At 51.0% G+C, this 19,456-nt stretch overlaps 1 protein-coding gene across 11 annotated transcripts in view; it reads left to right on the plus strand.

Moving 5' to 3' along the window:
* The first annotated feature begins 3,483 nt into the window (after window positions 1-3,483).
* map7d3 (MAP7 domain containing 3) overlaps window positions 3,484-19,456 on the plus strand; it is a 171,617-nt gene continuing 155,644 nt past the window's right edge. For all 11 annotated transcript variants that reach the window (XM_072505980.1, XM_072505982.1, XM_072505985.1 and 8 more), the window contains exon 1: window positions 3,484-3,585. In XM_072505980.1, the coding sequence (XP_072362081.1) occupies window positions 3,540-3,585 (46 nt within the window). In that variant the 5' untranslated portion in view covers window positions 3,484-3,539. The remainder of the gene's footprint in view (window positions 3,586-19,456) is intronic.

The raw sequence follows: 19,456 nt of genomic DNA on the forward strand, positions 1-19,456 counted from the left end.
ATGGTGTTACATACTGTAATGGTTTTAGATATTATAATGGTGTTACATACTGTAATGGTGTTACATACTATAATGGTTTTAGATATTATAATGGTGTTACATACTGTAATGGTGTTACATACTGTAATGGTTTTAGATATTATAATGGTGTTACATACTGTAATGGTGTTACATACTGTAATGGTTTTAGATATTATAATGGTGTTACATACTGTAATGGTGTTACATACTGTAATGGTGTTAGTTATGGTAATGGTGTTAGATATTTTTGTGTTACATACTGGACATCTTGGTCGCTGTGGAAACTGATGTGATTTGATGAGAATATTTTGAACGCACAAAGACCTATTTTAGAATGAATGTGATTGTGCTGATATTTGTATAACCTATCCTAAAATGGTTAACCATTCTATTACTTAAGTCTTGTATGTGGTCCCAATTGTGTTGCAGCTTGTAACTCAGTCTATGATATAAGTTAGAACCTATTATGATGAACATTACAATGAAATAGTTTCTTCTACAAGGTCCTCTTGTTTATAATGTTGCCCAGGTAACGGCTGTGAAGTAGCAATGTTGACCCATGAAGTGCAGACCTGTACCGACAGGGGCTGATACTAATGAATATTCAACATGCAGTCAACATTGCTACTTCACAGCTGTTACCTGGGCAACATTATAAACAAGAGGACCTTGTAGAAGAAATTATTTCATTGTAATGTTCATCATAATAGGGGCTGTTTAGCACAGGGGCTAAATCGCTGGCTTTGAAAGCAGACCAAGGCAGGCCAGCAGCACAGTTCAATTCCCGTAACAGCCTCCCCGAACAGGCGCCGGAATGTGGCGACTAGGGGCTTTTCACAGTAACTTCATTTGAAGCCTACTTGTGACAATAAGTGATTTTCATTTCATTTCATGAGAGAAAGACAGTATTCACCATCCAAAACCTTTCTGAAAACAGGCTGGAAACAAAAGAATGACATTACATGGGTGCTTTTATATTCTTTGAAGCGCTGAACTCCCCTGGGAGCAGTGGATCAATGATTCACTCCTTTAACCAACAGCAACATAGAACATAGAACATAGAAAATACAGCACAGAACAGGCCCTTCGGCCCACGATGTTGTGCCGAACCTTTGTCCTAGATTAATCATAGATTATCATTGAATTTACAGTGCAGAAGGAGGCCATTCGGCCCTTTGAGTCTGCACCAGCTCTTGGAAAGAGCACCCTACCCAAACTCAACACCTCCACCCAACACCAAGGGCAATTTGGACATTAAGGGCAATTTATCATTGGCCAATTCACCTAACCCGCACATCTTTGGACTGTGGGAGGAAACCGGAGCACCCGGAGGAAACCCACGCAGACACGGGGAGGACGTGCAGACTCCGCACAGACAATGACCCAAGCCGGAATCAAACCTGGGACCATGGATCTGTGAAGCAATTGTGCTATCCACAATGCTACCGTGCTGCCCTTAAGAACAAATAAATCTACACTATATCATTTTACCGTAATCCATGTACCTATCCAACAGCTGCTTGAAGGTCCCTAATGTTTCCGACTCAACTACTTCCACAGGCAGTGCATTCCATGCCCCCACTACTCTCTGGGTAAAGAACCTACCTCTGATATCCCTCCTATATCTTCCACCTTTCACCTTAAATTTATGTCCCCTTGTAATGGTGTGTTCCACCTGGGGAAAAAGTCTCTGACTGTCTACTCTATCTATTCCCCTGATCATCTTATAAACCTCTATCAAGTCGCCCCTCATCCTTCTCCGCTCTAATGAGAAAAGGCCTAGCACCCTCAACCTTTCCTCGTAAGACCTACTCTCCATTCCAGGCAACATCCTGGTAAATCTTCTTTGCACCTTTTCCAGAGCTTCCACATCCTTCCTAAAATGAGGCGACCAGAACTGTACACAGTACTCCAAATGTGGCCTTACCAAAGTTTTGTACAGCTGCATCATCACCTCACGGCTCTTAAATTCAATCCCTCTGTTAATGAACGCGAGCACACCATAGGCCTTCTTCACAGCTCTATCCACTCGAGTGGCAACTTTCAAAGATGTATGAACATAGACCCCAAGGTCTCTCTGCTCCTCCACAATTCCAAGAACTCTACCGTTAACCCTGTATTCCGCATTCATATTTGTCCTTCCAAAATGGACAACCTCACACTTTTCAGGGTTAAACTCCATCTGCCACTTCTCAGCCCAGCTCTGCATCCTATCTATGTCTCTTTGCAGCCGACAACACCCCTCCTTACTATCCAGAACTCCACCAATCTTCGTATTGTCGGCAAATTTACTGACCCACCCTTCAACTCCCTCATCCAAGTCATTAATGAAAATCACAAACAGCAGAGGACCCAGAACTGATCCCTGCGGTACGCCACTGGTAACTGGTAACATGTTCTCATTGAAGACCCAGTGGCACCATGTGTCTCGAAATCAGAACAGATTACAGCATATCACCTTGCCCTCGAGGATATCAGTTTTCACTCATAACACAGAACATGTTAGAGATTTTAACAGTTTCATAGAGGGAGCCTTTCGCCAGGGTACAGAGCCACGAGGATAAAGGAGCGAGAGAAAGAGTGAGACTGAGAACGGAGCCAGGAGGATAAAAGAGCGAGAGAACGAGCAAGACTGAGAGTCTAGGTGGGAAAATAAAAGAGCGTGAGAAAGAGTGAGACAGAGAGCGGAGCTGGGAGGAAAAAGGAGCTCGTCTGAAGAGGATAAAAGAGTGTGAGAAAGAGCGAGACTGAGGCCGGAGCTGGGAGCAAAAAGAACGAAGAAGAATCCAGCACAGTACAGGCACTTCGGCACTCCTAGCCTGTACCGATTACCTTGGCCAAAACACTCAGCCATATCCCTCTAAACCCATCTCTCTCTCTCTATCCCTCCCTCTATTTCTCTCTCTCTATCCCTCCCTCTATTTCTCTATCCTTCCCTCCATTTATCTATCTCTCCATCTACTTCTCTCTCTCTCTCTATTCCTCCCTCTATTTCTCTCTCTCTCAAGCCCTCCCTCTATCTCTCTCTCTATCCCTCCCTCTATCTCTCTCTCTATCCCTCCCTCTATCTCTCTCTCAATCCCTCCCTCTATCTCTCTCTCTATCCCTCCCTCTATCTCTCTCTCAATCCCTCCCTCTATCTCTCTCTCAAGCCCTCCCTCTATCTCTCTCTCAATCCCTCCCTCTATCTCTCTCTCAAGCCCTCCCTCTATCTCTCTCTGTCCCTTCCTCTATTTCTCCATCTCTCTATCACAAAACTCTATTTCTGTTCCCTCAGAGTGCGCATGCTCACTCGCTCTCGCAGTCGCTCTCAGTGCGCATGCTCACTCGCTCTCGCAGTCGCTCTCAGTGCGCATGCTCACTCGCTCTCTCAGTCGCTCTCAGTGCGCATACTCACTCGCTCTCTCAGTCGCTCTCAGTGCGCATACTCACTCGCTCTCTCAGTCGCTCTCTGCGCATGCTCACTCGCTCGCTCAGTCGCTCTCAGTGCGCATGCTCACTCGCTCTCTCAGGGCAAGATGGCGGATGGCGGGATGTCGCTGAAAGGTCTCCGCGCCAAACTGGGTGAGAGGCCGGGAGACGGGACCGTACCCGGGGGGAGGGGGCTGGGGCTCTACCCCGCGCGCGGGGGGGGGGGGGTTGGGGTTGACCCCCGGAGGGGGGGGGGGGGGGGGTTGACCCCGAAGGAGGAGGGGGAGGGGGGGGTTGACCCCGAAGGAGGAGGGGGAGGGGGGGGTTGACCCCGAAGGAGGAGGGGGAGGGGGGGGTTGACCCCGAAGGAGGAGGGGGAGGGGGGGGTTGACCCCGAAGGAGGAGGGGGAGGGGGGGGTTGACCCCGAAGGAGGAGGGGGAGGGGGGGGTTGACCCCGAAGGAGGAGGGGGAGGGGGGGGTTGACCCCGAAGGAGGAGGGGGAGGGGGGGGTTGACCCCGAAGGAGGAGGGGGAGGGGGGGGTTGACCCCGAAGGAGGAGGGGGAGGGGGGGGTTGACCCCGAAGGAGGAGGGGGAGGGGGGGGTTGACCCCGAAGGAGGAGGGGGAGGGGGGGGGTTGACCCCGAAGGAGGAGGGGGAGGGGGGGGTTGACCCCGAAGGAGGAGGGGGAGGGGGGGGTTGACCCCGAAGGAGGAGGGGGGGGGGGGGGGGGGTTGACCCCGAAGGAGGAGGGGGGGGGGGGGGGGTTGACCCCGAAGGAGGAGGGGGGGGGGGGGGGGTTGACCCCGAAGGAGGAGGGGGGGGGGGGGGGTTGACCCCGAAGGAGGAGGGGGGGGGGGGGGGGGGGGTTGACCCCGAAGGAGGAGGGGGGGGGGGGGGGGTTGACCCCGAAGGAGGAGGGGGGGGGGGGGGGTTGACCCCGAAGGAGGAGGGGGGGGGGGTTGACCCCGAAGGAGGAGGGGGGGGGGGGGGGGGGTTGACCCCGAAGGAGGAGGGGGGGGGGGGGGGTTGACCCGAAGGAGGAGGGGGGGGGGGGGGGGGGGTTGACCCCGAAGGAGGAGGGGGGGGGGGGGGGTTGACCCCGAAGGAGGAGGGGGGGGGGGGGGGGTTGACCCCGAAGGAGGAGGGGGGGGGGGGGGGGTTGACCCCGAAGGAGGAGGGGGGGGGGGGGGGGGGTTGACCCCGAAGGAGGAGGGGGGGGGGGGGGGGTTGACCCCGAAGGAGGAGGGGGGGGGGGGGGGGGTTGACCCCGAAGGAGGAGGGGGGGGGGGGGGGGGTTGACCCCGAAGGAGGAGGGGGGGGGGGGGGGGGGTTGACCCCGAAGGAGGAGGGGGGGGGGGGGGGGGTTGACCCCGAAGGAGGAGGGGGGGGGGGGGGGGTTGACCCCGAAGGAGGAGGGGGGGGGGGGGGGGGGGGGGGGGGTTGACCCCGAAGGAGGAGGGGGGGGGGGGGGGGGGGGGGTTGACCCCGAAGGAGGAGGGGGGGGGGGGGGGGGGTTGACCCCGAAGGAGGAGGGGGGGGGGGGGGGGGGGGGTTGACCCCGAAGGAGGAGGGGGGGGGGGGGGGGTTGACCCCGAAGGAGGAGGGGGGGGGGGGGGGGGTTGACCCCGAAGGAGGAGGGGGGGGGGGGGGGGGTTGACCCCGAAGGAGGAGGGGGGGGGGGGGGTTGACCCCGAGAGGAGGGAGGGGGGGGGGGGGTTGACCCCGAAGGAGGAGGGGGGGGGGGGGGGGGTTGACCCCGAAGGAGGAGGGGGGGGGGGGGGGGTTGACCCCGAAGGAGGAGGGGGGGGGGGGGGGGTTGACCCCGAAGGAGGAGGGGGGGGGGGGGGGGTTGACCCCGAAGGAGGAGGGGGGGGGGGGGGTTGACCCCGAAGGAGGAGGGGGGGGGGGGGGTTGACCCCGAAGGAGGAGGGGGGGGGGGGGTTGACCCCGAAGGAGGAGGGGGGGGGGGGGGGTTGACCCCGAAGGAGGAGGGGGGGGGGGGGGTTGACCCGAAGGAGGAGGGGGGGGGGGGGGGGGTTGACCCCGAAGGAGGAGGGGGGGGGGGGGGGTTGACCCCGAAGGAGGAGGGGGGGGGGGGTTGACCCCGAAGGAGGAGGGGGGGGGGGGGGTTGACCCCGAAGGAGGAGGGGGGGGGGGGGGGTTGACCCCGAAGGAGGAGGGGGGGGGGGTTGACCCCGAAGGAGGAGGGGGGGGGGGGTTGACCCCGAAGGAGGAGGGGGGGGGGGTTGACCCCGAAGGAGGAGGGGGGGGGGGTTGACCCCGAAGGAGGAAGGGGGGGGGGTTGACCCCGAAGGAGGAGGGGGGGGTTGACCCCGAAGGAGGAGGGGGGGGGGGGGGGGATGACCCCGAGGGGGGGGGGGGATGACCAGCTCTGTGGGGGGGGGATGACCAGCTCTGTGGGGGGGACCTCTGACCCCTTTGTTTGGGGGCCAGGGGAGTGCAGAGGTCAGTGGACTGGCCTGGGGTCTGAGCCCGGGGTCTGGGCTGCTCTCCCTTCAGGGACAGAGGATTTAGTTGATGTGCAGATTGTCGGTGTTCTCCTGACAACACACAAGGTTTAGGGGAGATTGAATCAAAATTGCGGATGGATTTGGATGGAGTAAATCAGGAGGAAGTGTTTCCAGTGCCAGGGGCCACAAATTTAGGAAAATCGACAAAAGAAGCACTGGAGAAATTAGATTTTTATGCAATGTTACAATCTGGAATGTGCTGTCTGAAAGGGTGTCGGTACAAGATCAATAGTACCTTTCAAAAGGAGAATTCTATAAATATTTCAAAGAGAAATTTACAAGAATATGGGGAAGGATCAAAGAGAGGTTGATTAATTTGATCGATCATTCAAAGCGCAGGGTGTGTTGGGTCAAGCGGCCACCTGTATCGCATTGTTCGGAGGAGGTTCACTAGATTGAATCCAGAGATGAAGAGTTTGTCTTGTGAAGAGACATTGAACAGGTTAGGCCCATACTCTCTCCAGTTGAGAAAAATGAGAAGAGCTCTAATTGAGGTATACAAGATGATAAACAGTATGGATAAAGTGACGGAGAGCGGATGCTTCCTCGTGTGGGTCAAATTAGAATGAGAGATCATAGTTTTAGGATAAGGGGTAGCAGATTTAAAACAGGGTCTCTCAAAGGGTTGTGAATCTGATTTAGCACAGGGCTAAATCGCTGGCTTTGAAAGCAGACCAAGACAGGCCAGCAGCACTGATCAATTCCCTACCAGCCTCCCCGAACAAGCGCCGGAATGTGGTGACTAGGGGCTTTTCACAGTAACTTCATTTGAAGCCTACTTGTGACAATTAGTGATTTTCATTTCATCTGTGGAATTCACTGCCCCAGAGTGGCCAGGACATTGAGTAAATTTAAGGAGGAATGAGACAGATTTTTAATTAGCAATGGGCTGAAGGGTTACGGAGAACAGGCAGGAGGGTGGAGTTGAGGCCGAGAGGAGATCAGCCATGCTGAATTACCAACTCCTGCTCCTAGTTCTTGTGTTCCTTGTTATACCCTGCAGACAGTTATGAATGATTAGGATTTGTCACAATTATTCTTGAACTTGGGGTAAATAAAGTTTCATTTTAAAAATAAATATTAGAGTAAAAATGTAAACCTGAAACTAAACCTCTCTGTGGCGGGAGGGAATTCATGGTTTGGTGGGGGTGCGGGGCTAGAGTTCATGCTTATTCTTGTGGCATTATAATAATAATCTTTATTAGTGTCACAAGTAGGCTCACATTAACACTGCAATGAAGTTACTGTGAAATCCCCGAGTCGCTACATTCCGGCGCCTGTTCGGGTCCACAGGGAGAATTCACATGGTCCAAATTACCTAACAAGCACGTCTTTCGGGACTTGTGGGAGGAAATCGGAGCACCCGGAGGAAACCCACGCAGACACGGGGAGAACGTGCAGACTCCGCACAGACAGTGACCCAAGCCGGTAATTGAACCCGGGTCTCTGGCGCTATGAAACAACAGTGCTAACCACTGTGCTAACACTTAATCACGGGCGTTGCTGGAATTGCCAGGTGGGTACGCACTGAGCACTGCTGTTTTACTGTATTCAAATATGTGCAGTGTTTTAGGATTGACCTGGTGTCTACTCGCATGTTTGACATTTCCTCTTAAGATTTTATCTTTTGTAAAGTTGCCTCTGATGCCCCTGAGAGTGATGTATTTTCTGAATGATTCAAGAGTCCTTGTACCTCGGGGTTTTTCCATGGAGGTTTAATGGGTGGTACGTGTTTGCATCACAGTCTGATATCGTAGAAAGCTTTAAAGATTTCAACACCGTGATTGTGGTGCAGTAGCTCTGGGCCAGATTTTGCAAATGGTCTCTGATTGTGTCTTTTTGTATCTCATCTTGTTTTATAATTGTATCGTGTCCCTCCGTAATCTTTCCCCTCTATTAACTAATCTTGAGTCCAAAATATGGCTGTGTATAAATCAACATAGTGTTTGCTGAAGGACGAGTGTCTTGTGTTTTTCCTGTTGAGCAAATTGGGCTGAAGTGCAGGAAGACTAGGTGTCTGCGTTGACTGAAACCTGACAGATTAATACTACCAGAAAGATTCACAATTCAACAATGGACAACACTTGGCTATTGTAAGCCCAGTGCTCACTTGAAAATATTAACCCTGCAACAAAAATATTCCTGGAACTCCTTTCATCTTGTATCCTCCAAAATCTTAAATCCATCCAAATCTCTGCCACCGTGACCCCCACTCATACAGGATCCTGAGACCTTCACTCACACATGATCCTGGGACCTTCACTCACACAGAATCCTGGGACCCTCACTTACACAGGATCCCGGGACCCTCGCTCACACAGAATCCCGGGACCCTCACTCACACACAATCCCGGGACCCTCACACACACACAATCCTGGGACCCTCACACATGATCCTGGGACCGTCACTCACACAGAATCCTGGGGCCTTCACTCACACAGAATCCTGGGATCCTCACTCACACAGGATCCTGAGACCTTCACACACATGATCCTGGGACCTTCACTCACACAGGATCCGGGGACCCTCGCTCACACAGGATCCCGGGACCCTCACTCACACAGACTCCCGGGACCCTCACTCTCACAGGATCCCGGGACCCTCACTCACACAGACTCCCGGGACCCTCACTCACACAGACTCCCGGGACCCTCACTCACACAGACTCCCGGGACCCTCACTCACACAGAATCCCGGGACCCTCACTCACACAGAATCCCGGGACCCTCACTCGCACAGGATCCTGTTTACCTGTTGCCACTGTGCTTGCTCACTGATCAACATTGATTCCTGGTTGAGTGATATCTTGATTTTAATATTCTCATCCTTTTTTCCAATCCTTTGTGGCCTTGACCCTCCCTATGTTTGTAATCTCCTCCAGCTCCACCACACTCAGAAATCCCCGCTCAAATTCTGGCCTCTTTTGTGTCCCCGATTCAACCTTCAGCTGCCAGGGCCCTAAACTCTAGAATTCCTTCCCGAAACCTCTCTGCCCCGCTTTCCTGCTTTTTAAAAAAAATGTTTTTATTGGGTTTTTGATTCATATAACAAAATAGTAATACACACCGAACAATAAGAATTTTGCAACATTATTTATCATGGTCGGTTTTGCTATTTACACACGTTTATTTCATTGTTTCTTCTTTTCAATCATTTGTTCTTTTCCCTTTGCTGCATTTGCTGTGGTCCCTGTGTCTCCTTTCCCGCCTGTGCTCCACTCTCTTTTCTCCCTCCTGGCTCCCACCGTTGTTGTTGTTCCCACACGGTCCCTGACTCTCTCGCTGCGTTTGGTTGCGCTTTCTTATTTCCTCGGACCCTCCCACCCCCCTTCAACACTCTTGTGTCTTGGCTACTTTCTCTTTATCCTTGGCTACCTAGTTGTTGGCCACAAACAGGTCCTGGAACAGTCGGGTGAATGGCTCCCACGTTCGATAGAAGACTACTTCCGATCCATGGATGCCGAATTGGATTTTCTCCATTTGGAGAAATTCTGAGAGGTCGGACAGCCAGTCCGCAGCTTTGGGTGGTGCTGCTGATCGCCAGCCGAACAGGATTCTACGGCGGGCGATCAGGGAGGCAAGGGCGTCTGCCCTCCTCCCCAGGAGTAGATCTGGCTGGTCTGAAACCCCGAAGACCGCCCATTTCGGGCACAGCTCCACCCTCATCCCCACAAATTTGGGCATCGCCTCGAAGAAGGCTGCCCAATACCCAGCAAGTCTGGGGCAAGACCAGAACACGTGAGCATGGTTGGCCAGGCCTCCTAGGCACCGTTCACATCTGTCCTCCAACTCCGGGAAGAACCTACTCATTTGGGTTCTTGTTAAGTGGGCTCTGTGTACCACTTTTAGTTGCGTGAGGCTAAGCCTTGCACATGTGGAGGTGGAGTTAACCTGTGCAGTGCTTCGCTCCAGAATTCCCACCCTATTTCGAACGCAAAGTCCTCTTCCCACTTCTCCCTTATCGTATCCAGTTTGGCATCAGTCTTCTCTCTCAGTCGCCCGTACATGTCATAACGGTTTCCTTTGCCTAAAATGTCTGCGTCCAGTAATTCCTCTAGTAGTGACCGTCTCGGCGGTCATGGGTATGTTCTTGTTTCTTTTCATTGGACATTTTTGAGCTGCAGGTATCCGAATTCATTGCCCCCTGATGGTTGGAATCTTTCCGTCAGTTCGACCAGTCTGTGGACCCTACCATCTGTGTACAGATCCCTAACACTCAGCGTCCCTCCCGTCCTGTCTCCACCTTTTAAAGGAGGAGTCTATGAGCGCTGGCACAAACCTGTGCTTGTTACAGATGGGGGGGCCTTATCAGACATTTCGGTTAAGGCGAAAATGTTGTCGCAGTTGGTTCCACGACTGGAGTGTTGCCACCACCACTGGGCTGTTTGAATACTTTTTGGGTGGGGATGGGAGTGCCACCATGGCTTGGGCCCGGGGGGAGTCCTCTGTGAGCACCCACTCAGCTTCTGGCTCCTTTATCCACCCCTTTATTCTTTCTGCTGTCGCTACCCAGTGTTAGTACTGCATGTTTGGGAGAGCTAGTCCCTCCTCCTGGGTTTTGTTTTCTGTAAGACCTTCTTTGGGACCCTTGCATTCCCCCACCCCCCGAACACCATAATTAGTTTGTCCAGTGAGTTGAAAAAGGCCTTGGGGATATAGATCGGGATAGGTCTAAGTAGGAAGAGGTACCTGGGCAGTACGTTCATTTTGATCGTCTGCACCCTCCCCGCCAGGGAGAGTGGGAGTGCGTCCCACCTCTGCAGGTCCTTTTTTACGTTCTCTGTTGGACTGGTCAGGTTGTGGACCCCCACCCAGTCGTGAGCGATTTGGATCCCCGGGTAGTGGAATTTGTGTTGGGCTCGTTTAAACGGCAGAGCCCCAGCGCTGCCCCTCCCCCTTGCGGGTTCACCGGGAAGATCTCGCTTTTGCTCATATTGAGTTTGTAGCCCGAAAAGGCACCGAACTCTTTCAGGAGCACGATGATTCTTCCATACTGCTTTGTGGGTCCGAGATGTAGAGGAGCTGGTCATCCACGCAGCGCAAGTCTCTGTGCTCTCTGCCTCCTCTTTGGATCCCCTTCCAGTTTTTTGCCATTCTGAGCACGATCGCTAATGGATCGATCGCTAGGATGAACAGCAGCAGGGATGACGGGCATCCCTGTCTTCTGCCTTGTGCAGCTGAAAGTATTTAGAGCTGGTGGTGTTTGTCCGCACGCTCACCATGGGAGCGCTGCACAGGAGTTTCACCCAGGAGGTGAACCCTGCTCCAAGCCCAAACCGCTCTGAGGTACTTCCATTCGACTGTGTCAAAGGCCTTTTCTGCGTCTTGGGAGACGATCGCCTCAGGTGTTCTCTCCCCCTGATGGGGTCATGATCACGTTCAGCAGGCGCCCAATGTTCGATGTTTGCCCGTTTGGTCTTCTGCAACCACCCCTGACACACTGTCCTCCAGCCTTTTGGCTAGGATCTTGGCCAATATTTTGGCGTCTATGTTTAGTAGCGAGGTGAGTCTGTAGGAACTGCACTCTGTTGGGTCTTTGTCCTTTTTTAGGTATTAGCGAGATTGAGGTTTGTGCCAGCGTAGGCTCCAGTGTGTCCCGCGCCAGTGAGTCTGTGAACGGGTGCGGGGCCAGTGCTGTCGCAAATATTTTGTTGAAGTCCACCAGACAACCGTCCAGTTCCGGCACCTTCCCCACCTGCATGGAGCCAATACCCTCCATGACCTCTCACGTTTTGAGCGGTGCTTCCAGGCCCCGTTTCATATCCTCCTCCACAACTGGAATGTCCAGTCCATCACGGAACTGCCTCATCCCCAAGTCCCTTGCTGGGGGCTCCGAGGTGGACAACCCCTAATAGACAGCTTCAAAGGCTTTGTTGACTTTGTCTAGTGCTGTCCCTAATTTGTGCGATCTCCCTCATGGCTCTGGTGTGGGCAGCAGGCGGCTGGCTTTGTCTCCTGGAATACTGCGTGCAGTTTTGGTCTCCTTATCTGAAGAAGGATGCTCTTGCTCTAGGTTTACCAGGCTGATTCCTGGGATGGCGGGACGGACGTATGAGGAGAGATTGAGTCGGTTAGAATTGTAATCGCTGGAGTTCAGAAGAATGAGGGGGGGATCTCATAGAGACTTATAAAATTCTAACAGGGAAGGGGGAAGAATAGAAAAGCAATAGTTGTAGGAGATTCAATGGTTAGGGGAATAGATAGGAGATTCTGTGGTCGCGAGCGAGACTCCCGGAAGGTATGTTGCCTCCCGGGTGCCAGGGTCAGGGATGTCTCGGATCGTGTCTTCAGGATCCTTAAGGGGGAGGGCGAGCAGCCAGAAGTCGTGGTGCACATTGGTACCAACGACATAGGTAGGAAAAGGGGTGTGGAGGTAATAAACAAGTTTAGGGAGTTAGGCTGGAAGTTAAAAGCCAGGACAGACAGAGTTGTCATCTCTGGTTTGTTGCCGGTGCCACGTGATAGCGAGGCTAGGAAGAGGGAGAGAGTGCAGCTGAACACGTGGCTGCAGGAATGGTGTAGGGGGGAGGGCTTCAGGTATTTGGATAATTGGAGCGCATTCTGGGGAAGGTGGGACCTGTACAAGCAGGACGGGTTGCATCTGAACCAGAGGGGCACCAATATCCTGGGAGGGAGGTTTTCTAGTACTGTTCGGGAGGGTTTAAACTAATTTGACAGGGGAATGGGAACCGGATTTGTAGTCCAGCAACTAAGGTAGCCGATATTCAGGACGCCAAAGCGTGTAATGAGGCAGTGGAGAAGGGAACACTGACAAAGGAGAGTACTTGCAGGCACGGAGATGGGTTGAAATGTGCAGACTTCAACGCAAGAAGCATCAGGAATAAGGTGGGTGAACTTAAGGCATGGATCGGTACTTGGGACTACGATGTGGTGGCCATCACGGAAACTTGGATAGAAGAGGGGCAGAAATGGTTGTTGGAGGTCCCTGGTTATAGATGTTTCAATAAGTTTAGGGAGGGGGGGTAAAAGAGGTGGGGGGGTGGCATTATTAATTAGAGATAGTATAACAGCTGCAGAAAGGCAGTTCGAGGAGTATCACTCTAATGAGGTAGCATGGGTTGAAGTCAGAAATAGGAAAGGAGCAGTCACCTTGTTAGGAGTTTTCTATAGGCCCCCCAATAGTAGCAGAGATGTGGAGGAACAGATTGGGAAACAGATTTTGGAAAGGTGCAGAAGTCACAGGGTAGTAGTCATGGGTGACTTTAACTTCCCAAATATTGAGTGGAAACTCTTTAGATCAAATAGTTTGGATGGGGTGGTGTTTGTGCAGTGTGTCCAGGAAGCTTTTCTAACACAGTATGTAGATTGTCCGACCAGAGGAGGGGCAATATTGGATTTAGTACTTGGTAATGAACCAGGGCAAGTGATAGATTTGTTAATGGGGGAGCAGTTTGGAGATAGTGACCACAATTCTGTGACTTTCACTTTAGTAATGGAGAGGGATAGGTGCGTGCAACAGGGCAAGGTTTACAATTGGGGGAAGGGTAAATACGATGTTGTCAGACAAGAATTGAAGTGCATAAGTTGGGAACATAGGCTGTCAGGGAAGGACATAAGTGAAATAGAACATAGAACGATACAGCGCAGTACAGGCCCTTCGGCCCACGATGTTGCACCGAAACAAAAGCCATCTAACCTACACTATGCCATTATCATCCATATGTTTATCCAATAAACTTTTAAATGCCCTCAATGTTGGCGAGTCCACTACTGTAGCAGGTAGGGCATTCCACCGCCTCACTACTCTTTGCGTAAAGAACCTACCTCTGACCTCTGTCCTATATCTATTACCCCTCAGTTTAAAGCTATGTCCCCTCGTGCCAGCCATTTCCATCCGCGGGAGAAGGCTCTCACTGTCCACCCTATCTAACCCCCTGATCATTTTGTATGCCTCTATTAAGTCTCCTCTTAACCTTCTTTTCTCCAACGAAAACAACCTCAAGTCCATCAGCCTTTCCTCATAAGATTTTCCCTCCATACCAGGCAACATCCTGGTAAATCTCCTCTGCACCCGCTGCAAAGCCTCCACGTCCTTCCTATAATGCGGTGACCAGAACTGTACGCAATACTCCAAATGCGGCAGTACCAGAGTTCTGTACAGCTGCAACATGACCTCCTGACTCCGGAACTCAATCCCTCTACCAGTAAAGGCCAACACTCCATAGGCCTTCTTCACAACCCTATCAACCTGGGTGGCAACTTTCAGGGATCTATGTACATGGACACCTAGATCCCTCTGCTCATCCACACTTCCAAGAACTTTACCATTAGCCAAATATTCCGCACTCCTGTTATTCCTTCCAAAGTGAATCACCTCACACTTCTCTACATTAAACTCCATTTGCCACTTCTCAGCCCAGCTCTGCAGCTTATCTATATCCCTCTGTAACCTGCTACATCCTTCCACACTATCGACACCACAACCGACTTTAGTATCGTCTGCAAATTTACTCACCCACCCTTCTGCGCCTTCCTCTAGATCATTGATAAAAATGACAAACAGCAACGGCCCCAGAACAGATCCTTGTGGTACTCCACTTGTAACTGAACTCCATTCTGAACATTTCCCACCAACCACCACCCTCTGTCTTCTTTCAGCTAGCCAATTTCTGATCCACATCTCTAAATCACCCTCAATCCCCAGCCTCCGTATTTTCTGCAATAGCCTACCGTGGGGAACCTTATCAAACGCTTTGCTGAAATCCATATACACCACATCAACTGCTCCACCCTCATCTACCTGTTCAGTCACCTTCTCAAAGAACTCGATAAGGTTTGTGAGGCATGACCTACCCTTCACAAAGCCATGCTGACTATCCCTGATCATATTATTCCTATCTAGATGATTATAAATCTTGTCTCTTATAATCCCCTCCAAGACTTTACCCACTACAGACGTGAGGCTCACCGGTCTATAGTTGCCGGGGTTGTCTCTGCTCCCCTTTTTGAACAAAGGGACCACATTTGCTATCCTCCAGTCCTCTGGCACTATTCCTGTAGCCAATGATGACATAAAAATCAAAGCCAAAGGTCCAGCAATCTCTTCCCTGGCCTCCCAGAGAATCCTAGGATAAATCCCATCAGGACCCGGGGACTTATCTATTTTCAGCCTGTCCAGAATTGCCAACACCTCTTCCCTACGTACCTCAATGCCATCTATTCTATTAGCCTGGGTCTCAGCATTCTCCTCCACAACATTATCTTTTTCCTGAGTGAATACTGACGAAAAATATTCATTTAGTATCTCGCCTATCTCTTCAGACTCCACACACAACTTCCCATCCCTGTCCTTGACTGGTCCTACTCTTTCCCTAGTCATTCGCTGATTCCTGACATACCTATAGAAAGCTTTTGGGTTTTCCTTGATCCTACCTGCCAAATACTTCTCATGTCCCCTCCTTGCTCGTCTTAGCTCTCTCTTTAGATCCTTCCTCGCTACCTTGTAACTATCCATCGCCCCAACTGAAACTTCACACCTCATCTTCACATAGGCCTCCTTCTTCCTCTTAACAAGAAATGTGGAACTTGTTCAAGGAACAGGTACTACGTGTCCTTGATATGTATGTCCCTGTCAGGCAGGGAAGAGATGGTCGAGTGAGGGAACCTTGGTTGACAAGAGAGGTTGAATGTCTTGTTAAGAGGAAAAAGGAGACTTATGTAAGGCTGAGGAAACAAGGTTCAGACAGGGCATTGGAGGGATACAAGATTGCCAGGAGGGAACTGAAGAAAGGGATTAGGAGAGCTAAGAGAGGGCATGAACAATCTTTGGCGGGTAGGATCAAGGAAAACCCCAAGGCCTTTTACACATATGTGAGAAATATGAGAATGACTAGAGCGAGAGTAGGTCCGATCAAGGACAGTAGCGGGAGATTGTGTATTGAGTCTGAAGAGATAGGAGAGGTCTTGAACGAGTACTTTTCTTCTGTATTTACAAATGAGAGGGGCGATATTGTTGGAGAGGACAGTGTGAAACAGACTGGTAAGCTCGAGGAAATACTTGTTAGGAAGGAAGATGTGTTGGGCATTTTGAAAAACTTGAGGATAGACAAGTCCCCCGGGCCTGACGGGATATATCCAAGGATTCTATGGGAAGCAAGAGATGAAATTGCAGAGCCGTTGGCAATGATCTTTTCGTCCTCACTGTCAACAGGGGTGGTACCAGGGGATTGGAGAGTGGCGAATGTCGTGCCCCTGTTCAAAAAAGGGACTAGGGATAACCCTGGGAATTACTGGCCAGTTAGTCTTACTTCGGTGGTAGGCAAAGTAATGGAAAGGGTACTGAAGGATAGGATTTCTGAGCATCTGGAAAGACACTGCTTGATTAGGGATAGTCAGCACGGATTTGTGAGGGGTAGGTCTTGCCTTACAAATCTTATTGAATTCTTTGAGGAGGTGACCAAGCATGTGGATGAAGGTAAAGCAGTGGATGTAGTGTACATGGATTTTAGTAAGGCATTTGATAAGGTTCCCCATGGTAGGCTTCTGCAGAAAGTAAGGAGGCATGGGATAGTGGGAAATTTGGCCAGTTGGATAACGAACTGGCTAACCGATAGAAGTCAGAGAGTGGTGGTGGATGGCAAATATTCAGCCTGGATCCCAGTTACCAGTGGCGTACCGCAGGGATCAGTTCTGGGTCCTCTGCTGTTTGTGATTTTCATTAATGACTTGGATGAGGGAGTTGAAGGGTGGGTCAGTAAATTTGCAGACGATACGAAGATTGGTGGAGTTGTGGATAGTAAGGAGGGCTGTTGTCGGCTGCAAAGAGACATAGATAGGATGCAGAGCTGGGCTGAGAAGTGGCAGATGGAGTTTAACCCTGAAAAGTGCGAGGTTGTCCATTTTGGAAGGACAAATATGAATGCGGAATACAGGGTTAACGGTAGAGTTCTTGGCAATGTGGAGGAGCAGAGAGATCTTGGGGTCTATGTTCATACATCTTTGAAAGTTGCCACTCAAGTGGATCGAGCTGTGAAGAAGGCCTATGGTGTGCTCGTGTTCATTAACAAAGGGATTGAATTTAAGAGACGTGAGGTGATGATGCAGCTGTACAAAACTTTGGTAAGGCCACATTTGGAGTACTGTGTACAGTTCTGGTCGCCTCATTTTAGGAAGGATGTGGAAGCTTTCGAAAAGGTGCAAAGAAGATTTACCAGGATGTTGCCTGGAATGGAGAGTAGGTCTTACGAGGAAAGGTTGAGGGTGCTAGGCCTTTTCTCATTAGAACGGAGAAGGATGAGGGGCGACTTGATAGAGGTTTATAAGATGATCAGGGGAATAGATAGAGTAGACAGTTAGAGACTTTTTCCCCGGGTGGAACAAACCATTACAAGGGGACATAAATTTAAGGTGAAAGGTGGAAGATATAGGAGGGATATCAGAGGTAGGTTCGTTACCCAGAGAGTAGTGGGGGCATGGAATGCACTGCCTGTGGAAGTAGTTGAGTCGGAAACATTAGGGACCTTCAAGCAGCTATTGGATAGGTACATGGATTACGGTAAAATGATATAGTGTAGATTTATTTGTTCTTTAGGGCAGCACGGTAGCATTGTGATAGCACAATTGCTTCACAGCTCCAGGGTCCCAGGTTCGATTCCGGCTTGGGTCACTGTCTGCGGAGTCTGCACGTCCTCCCCGTGTCTGCGTGGGTTTCCTCCGGGTGCTCCGGTTTCCTCCCACAGTCCAAAGATGTGCAGGGTAGGTGGATTGGCCAATGATAAATTGCCCTTAGTGTCCAAAATTGCACTGGTGTTGGGTGGAGGTGTTGAGTTTGGGTGGGGTGCTCTTTCCAAGAGCCGGTGCAGACTCAGGGGGCCGAATGGCCTCCTGCACTGTAACTTCAATGATAATCTATGATTAATCTCGGACAAAGGTTCAGCACAACATCGTGGGCCGAAGGGCCTGTTCTGTGCTGTATTTTCTATGTTCTAGGACTGGACAGGGTAGATGCAGGAAGGATGTTTCCGATGGTGGGTGTGTCCAGAACCAGGGGTCACGGTCTGAGGATACGGGGCAGACCATTTAGGACCGAGATGAGGAGACATTTCTTCACCCAGGGAGTGGTGAGTCTGTGCGGAGTCTGCACGTTCTCCCCGTGTCTGCGTGGGTTTCCTCCGGATGCTCCGGCTTCCTACCACAGTCCAAAGATGTGCAGGTTAGGTGGATTGGCCATGATAAATTGCCCTTGGTGTTCAAAAAGGTTAGGTGGGGTTACGGGGATAGGGTGGAGGCGTGGGTTTAAGTGGGGTGTTCTTTCCAAGGGCTAGTGCTGACTCGATGGGCCGAATGGCCTCCTGCACTGTAAATTCTATGAGCCTGTGGAATTCATTACCACAGGAAGTAATTGATGCTAAAACATTGAATGTATTCAAGAGGCGGCTGGATATAGCACTTGGGGAGAATGGGATCAAAGGCTATGGGGAGAAAGCAGGATTAGGCTATTGAGTTGGATGATCAGCCCTGATCTTGATAAATGGCACAGCAGGATTGAAGGGCCGAATGGCCTCCTGCTCCTATCTTCTACGTATCTATGTATGCTCCTCTATTTCTCGGGGACTGTTAGGCGGCCTATAAATACTCCCAGCAATGTGATTGCTCCATTTTGGTTTTTACCTTCTACCCATATGACTTCAGTTGAAAATGAGATGAAAATCACTTATTGTCACAAGTCGGCTTCAATGAAGTTACTGTGAAAAGCTCCTAATCGCCACATTCCGGCGCCTGTTCAGGGAGGTTGGTACGGGAATTGAACCGTGCTGCTGGCCTACCTTGGTCTGCTTTCAAAGCCCAGTGCGCTAAACTAACCCCAGTTGAAGAGACGGCTCAATGTTTTTAAACTTTGGAGTACCCAATTTATTTTTCTAATTAAGGAGCAATTTATATGGCCAATCCACCTACCCTGCGCATCTTTGTGTTGTAGGGGTGAGACCCACGCAGACACGGGGCGAACAGCTGCAGAGCTTTCTGAGGTGTTGTCCCTCCTGACCGCTGTAATTGATTCCCTGATCGAAATTGTGTCAACCTCTCCTCTTCCCTCCTTCCCTATCTCATCTGATTGAGCTGCCAATCCTTCCCCTCTCTCAACCATGTCTCAGTGACAGCAGTAAACTCATATCCCCATGCTTTAATTTGTGCCCTCAATTCATCTGCCTTGTTTGTCAGATTTAGATTCATTGTCACGTGTACCGAGGTACAGTAAAAAGTATTGTTTGGAGTACAGTCCAGACAGCTCGTACTATACATGAAAAACATAGGACATACGATAGATACACAATGTAAACGCATAAACATAGGGTGAAGCATACCGATTGTAGTACTACTCAGTAGAGAAGATGGGTGGAGAGATCAGTTCAGTCCATAAGAGGGTCATTCAGGAGTTTGGTAACAGCGGGGAAGAAGCTGATTTTGAATCTGTTAGTGCGTGTTCTCAGACTTTTGTATCTTCTGCCCGATGGAAGAAGTTGAAAGAGAGAA

This window comes from Scyliorhinus torazame, chromosome 5 (genome assembly GCF_047496885.1).
Source record: "Scyliorhinus torazame isolate Kashiwa2021f chromosome 5, sScyTor2.1, whole genome shotgun sequence".
Taxonomy (NCBI): Eukaryota; Metazoa; Chordata; class Chondrichthyes; order Carcharhiniformes; family Scyliorhinidae; genus Scyliorhinus; species Scyliorhinus torazame.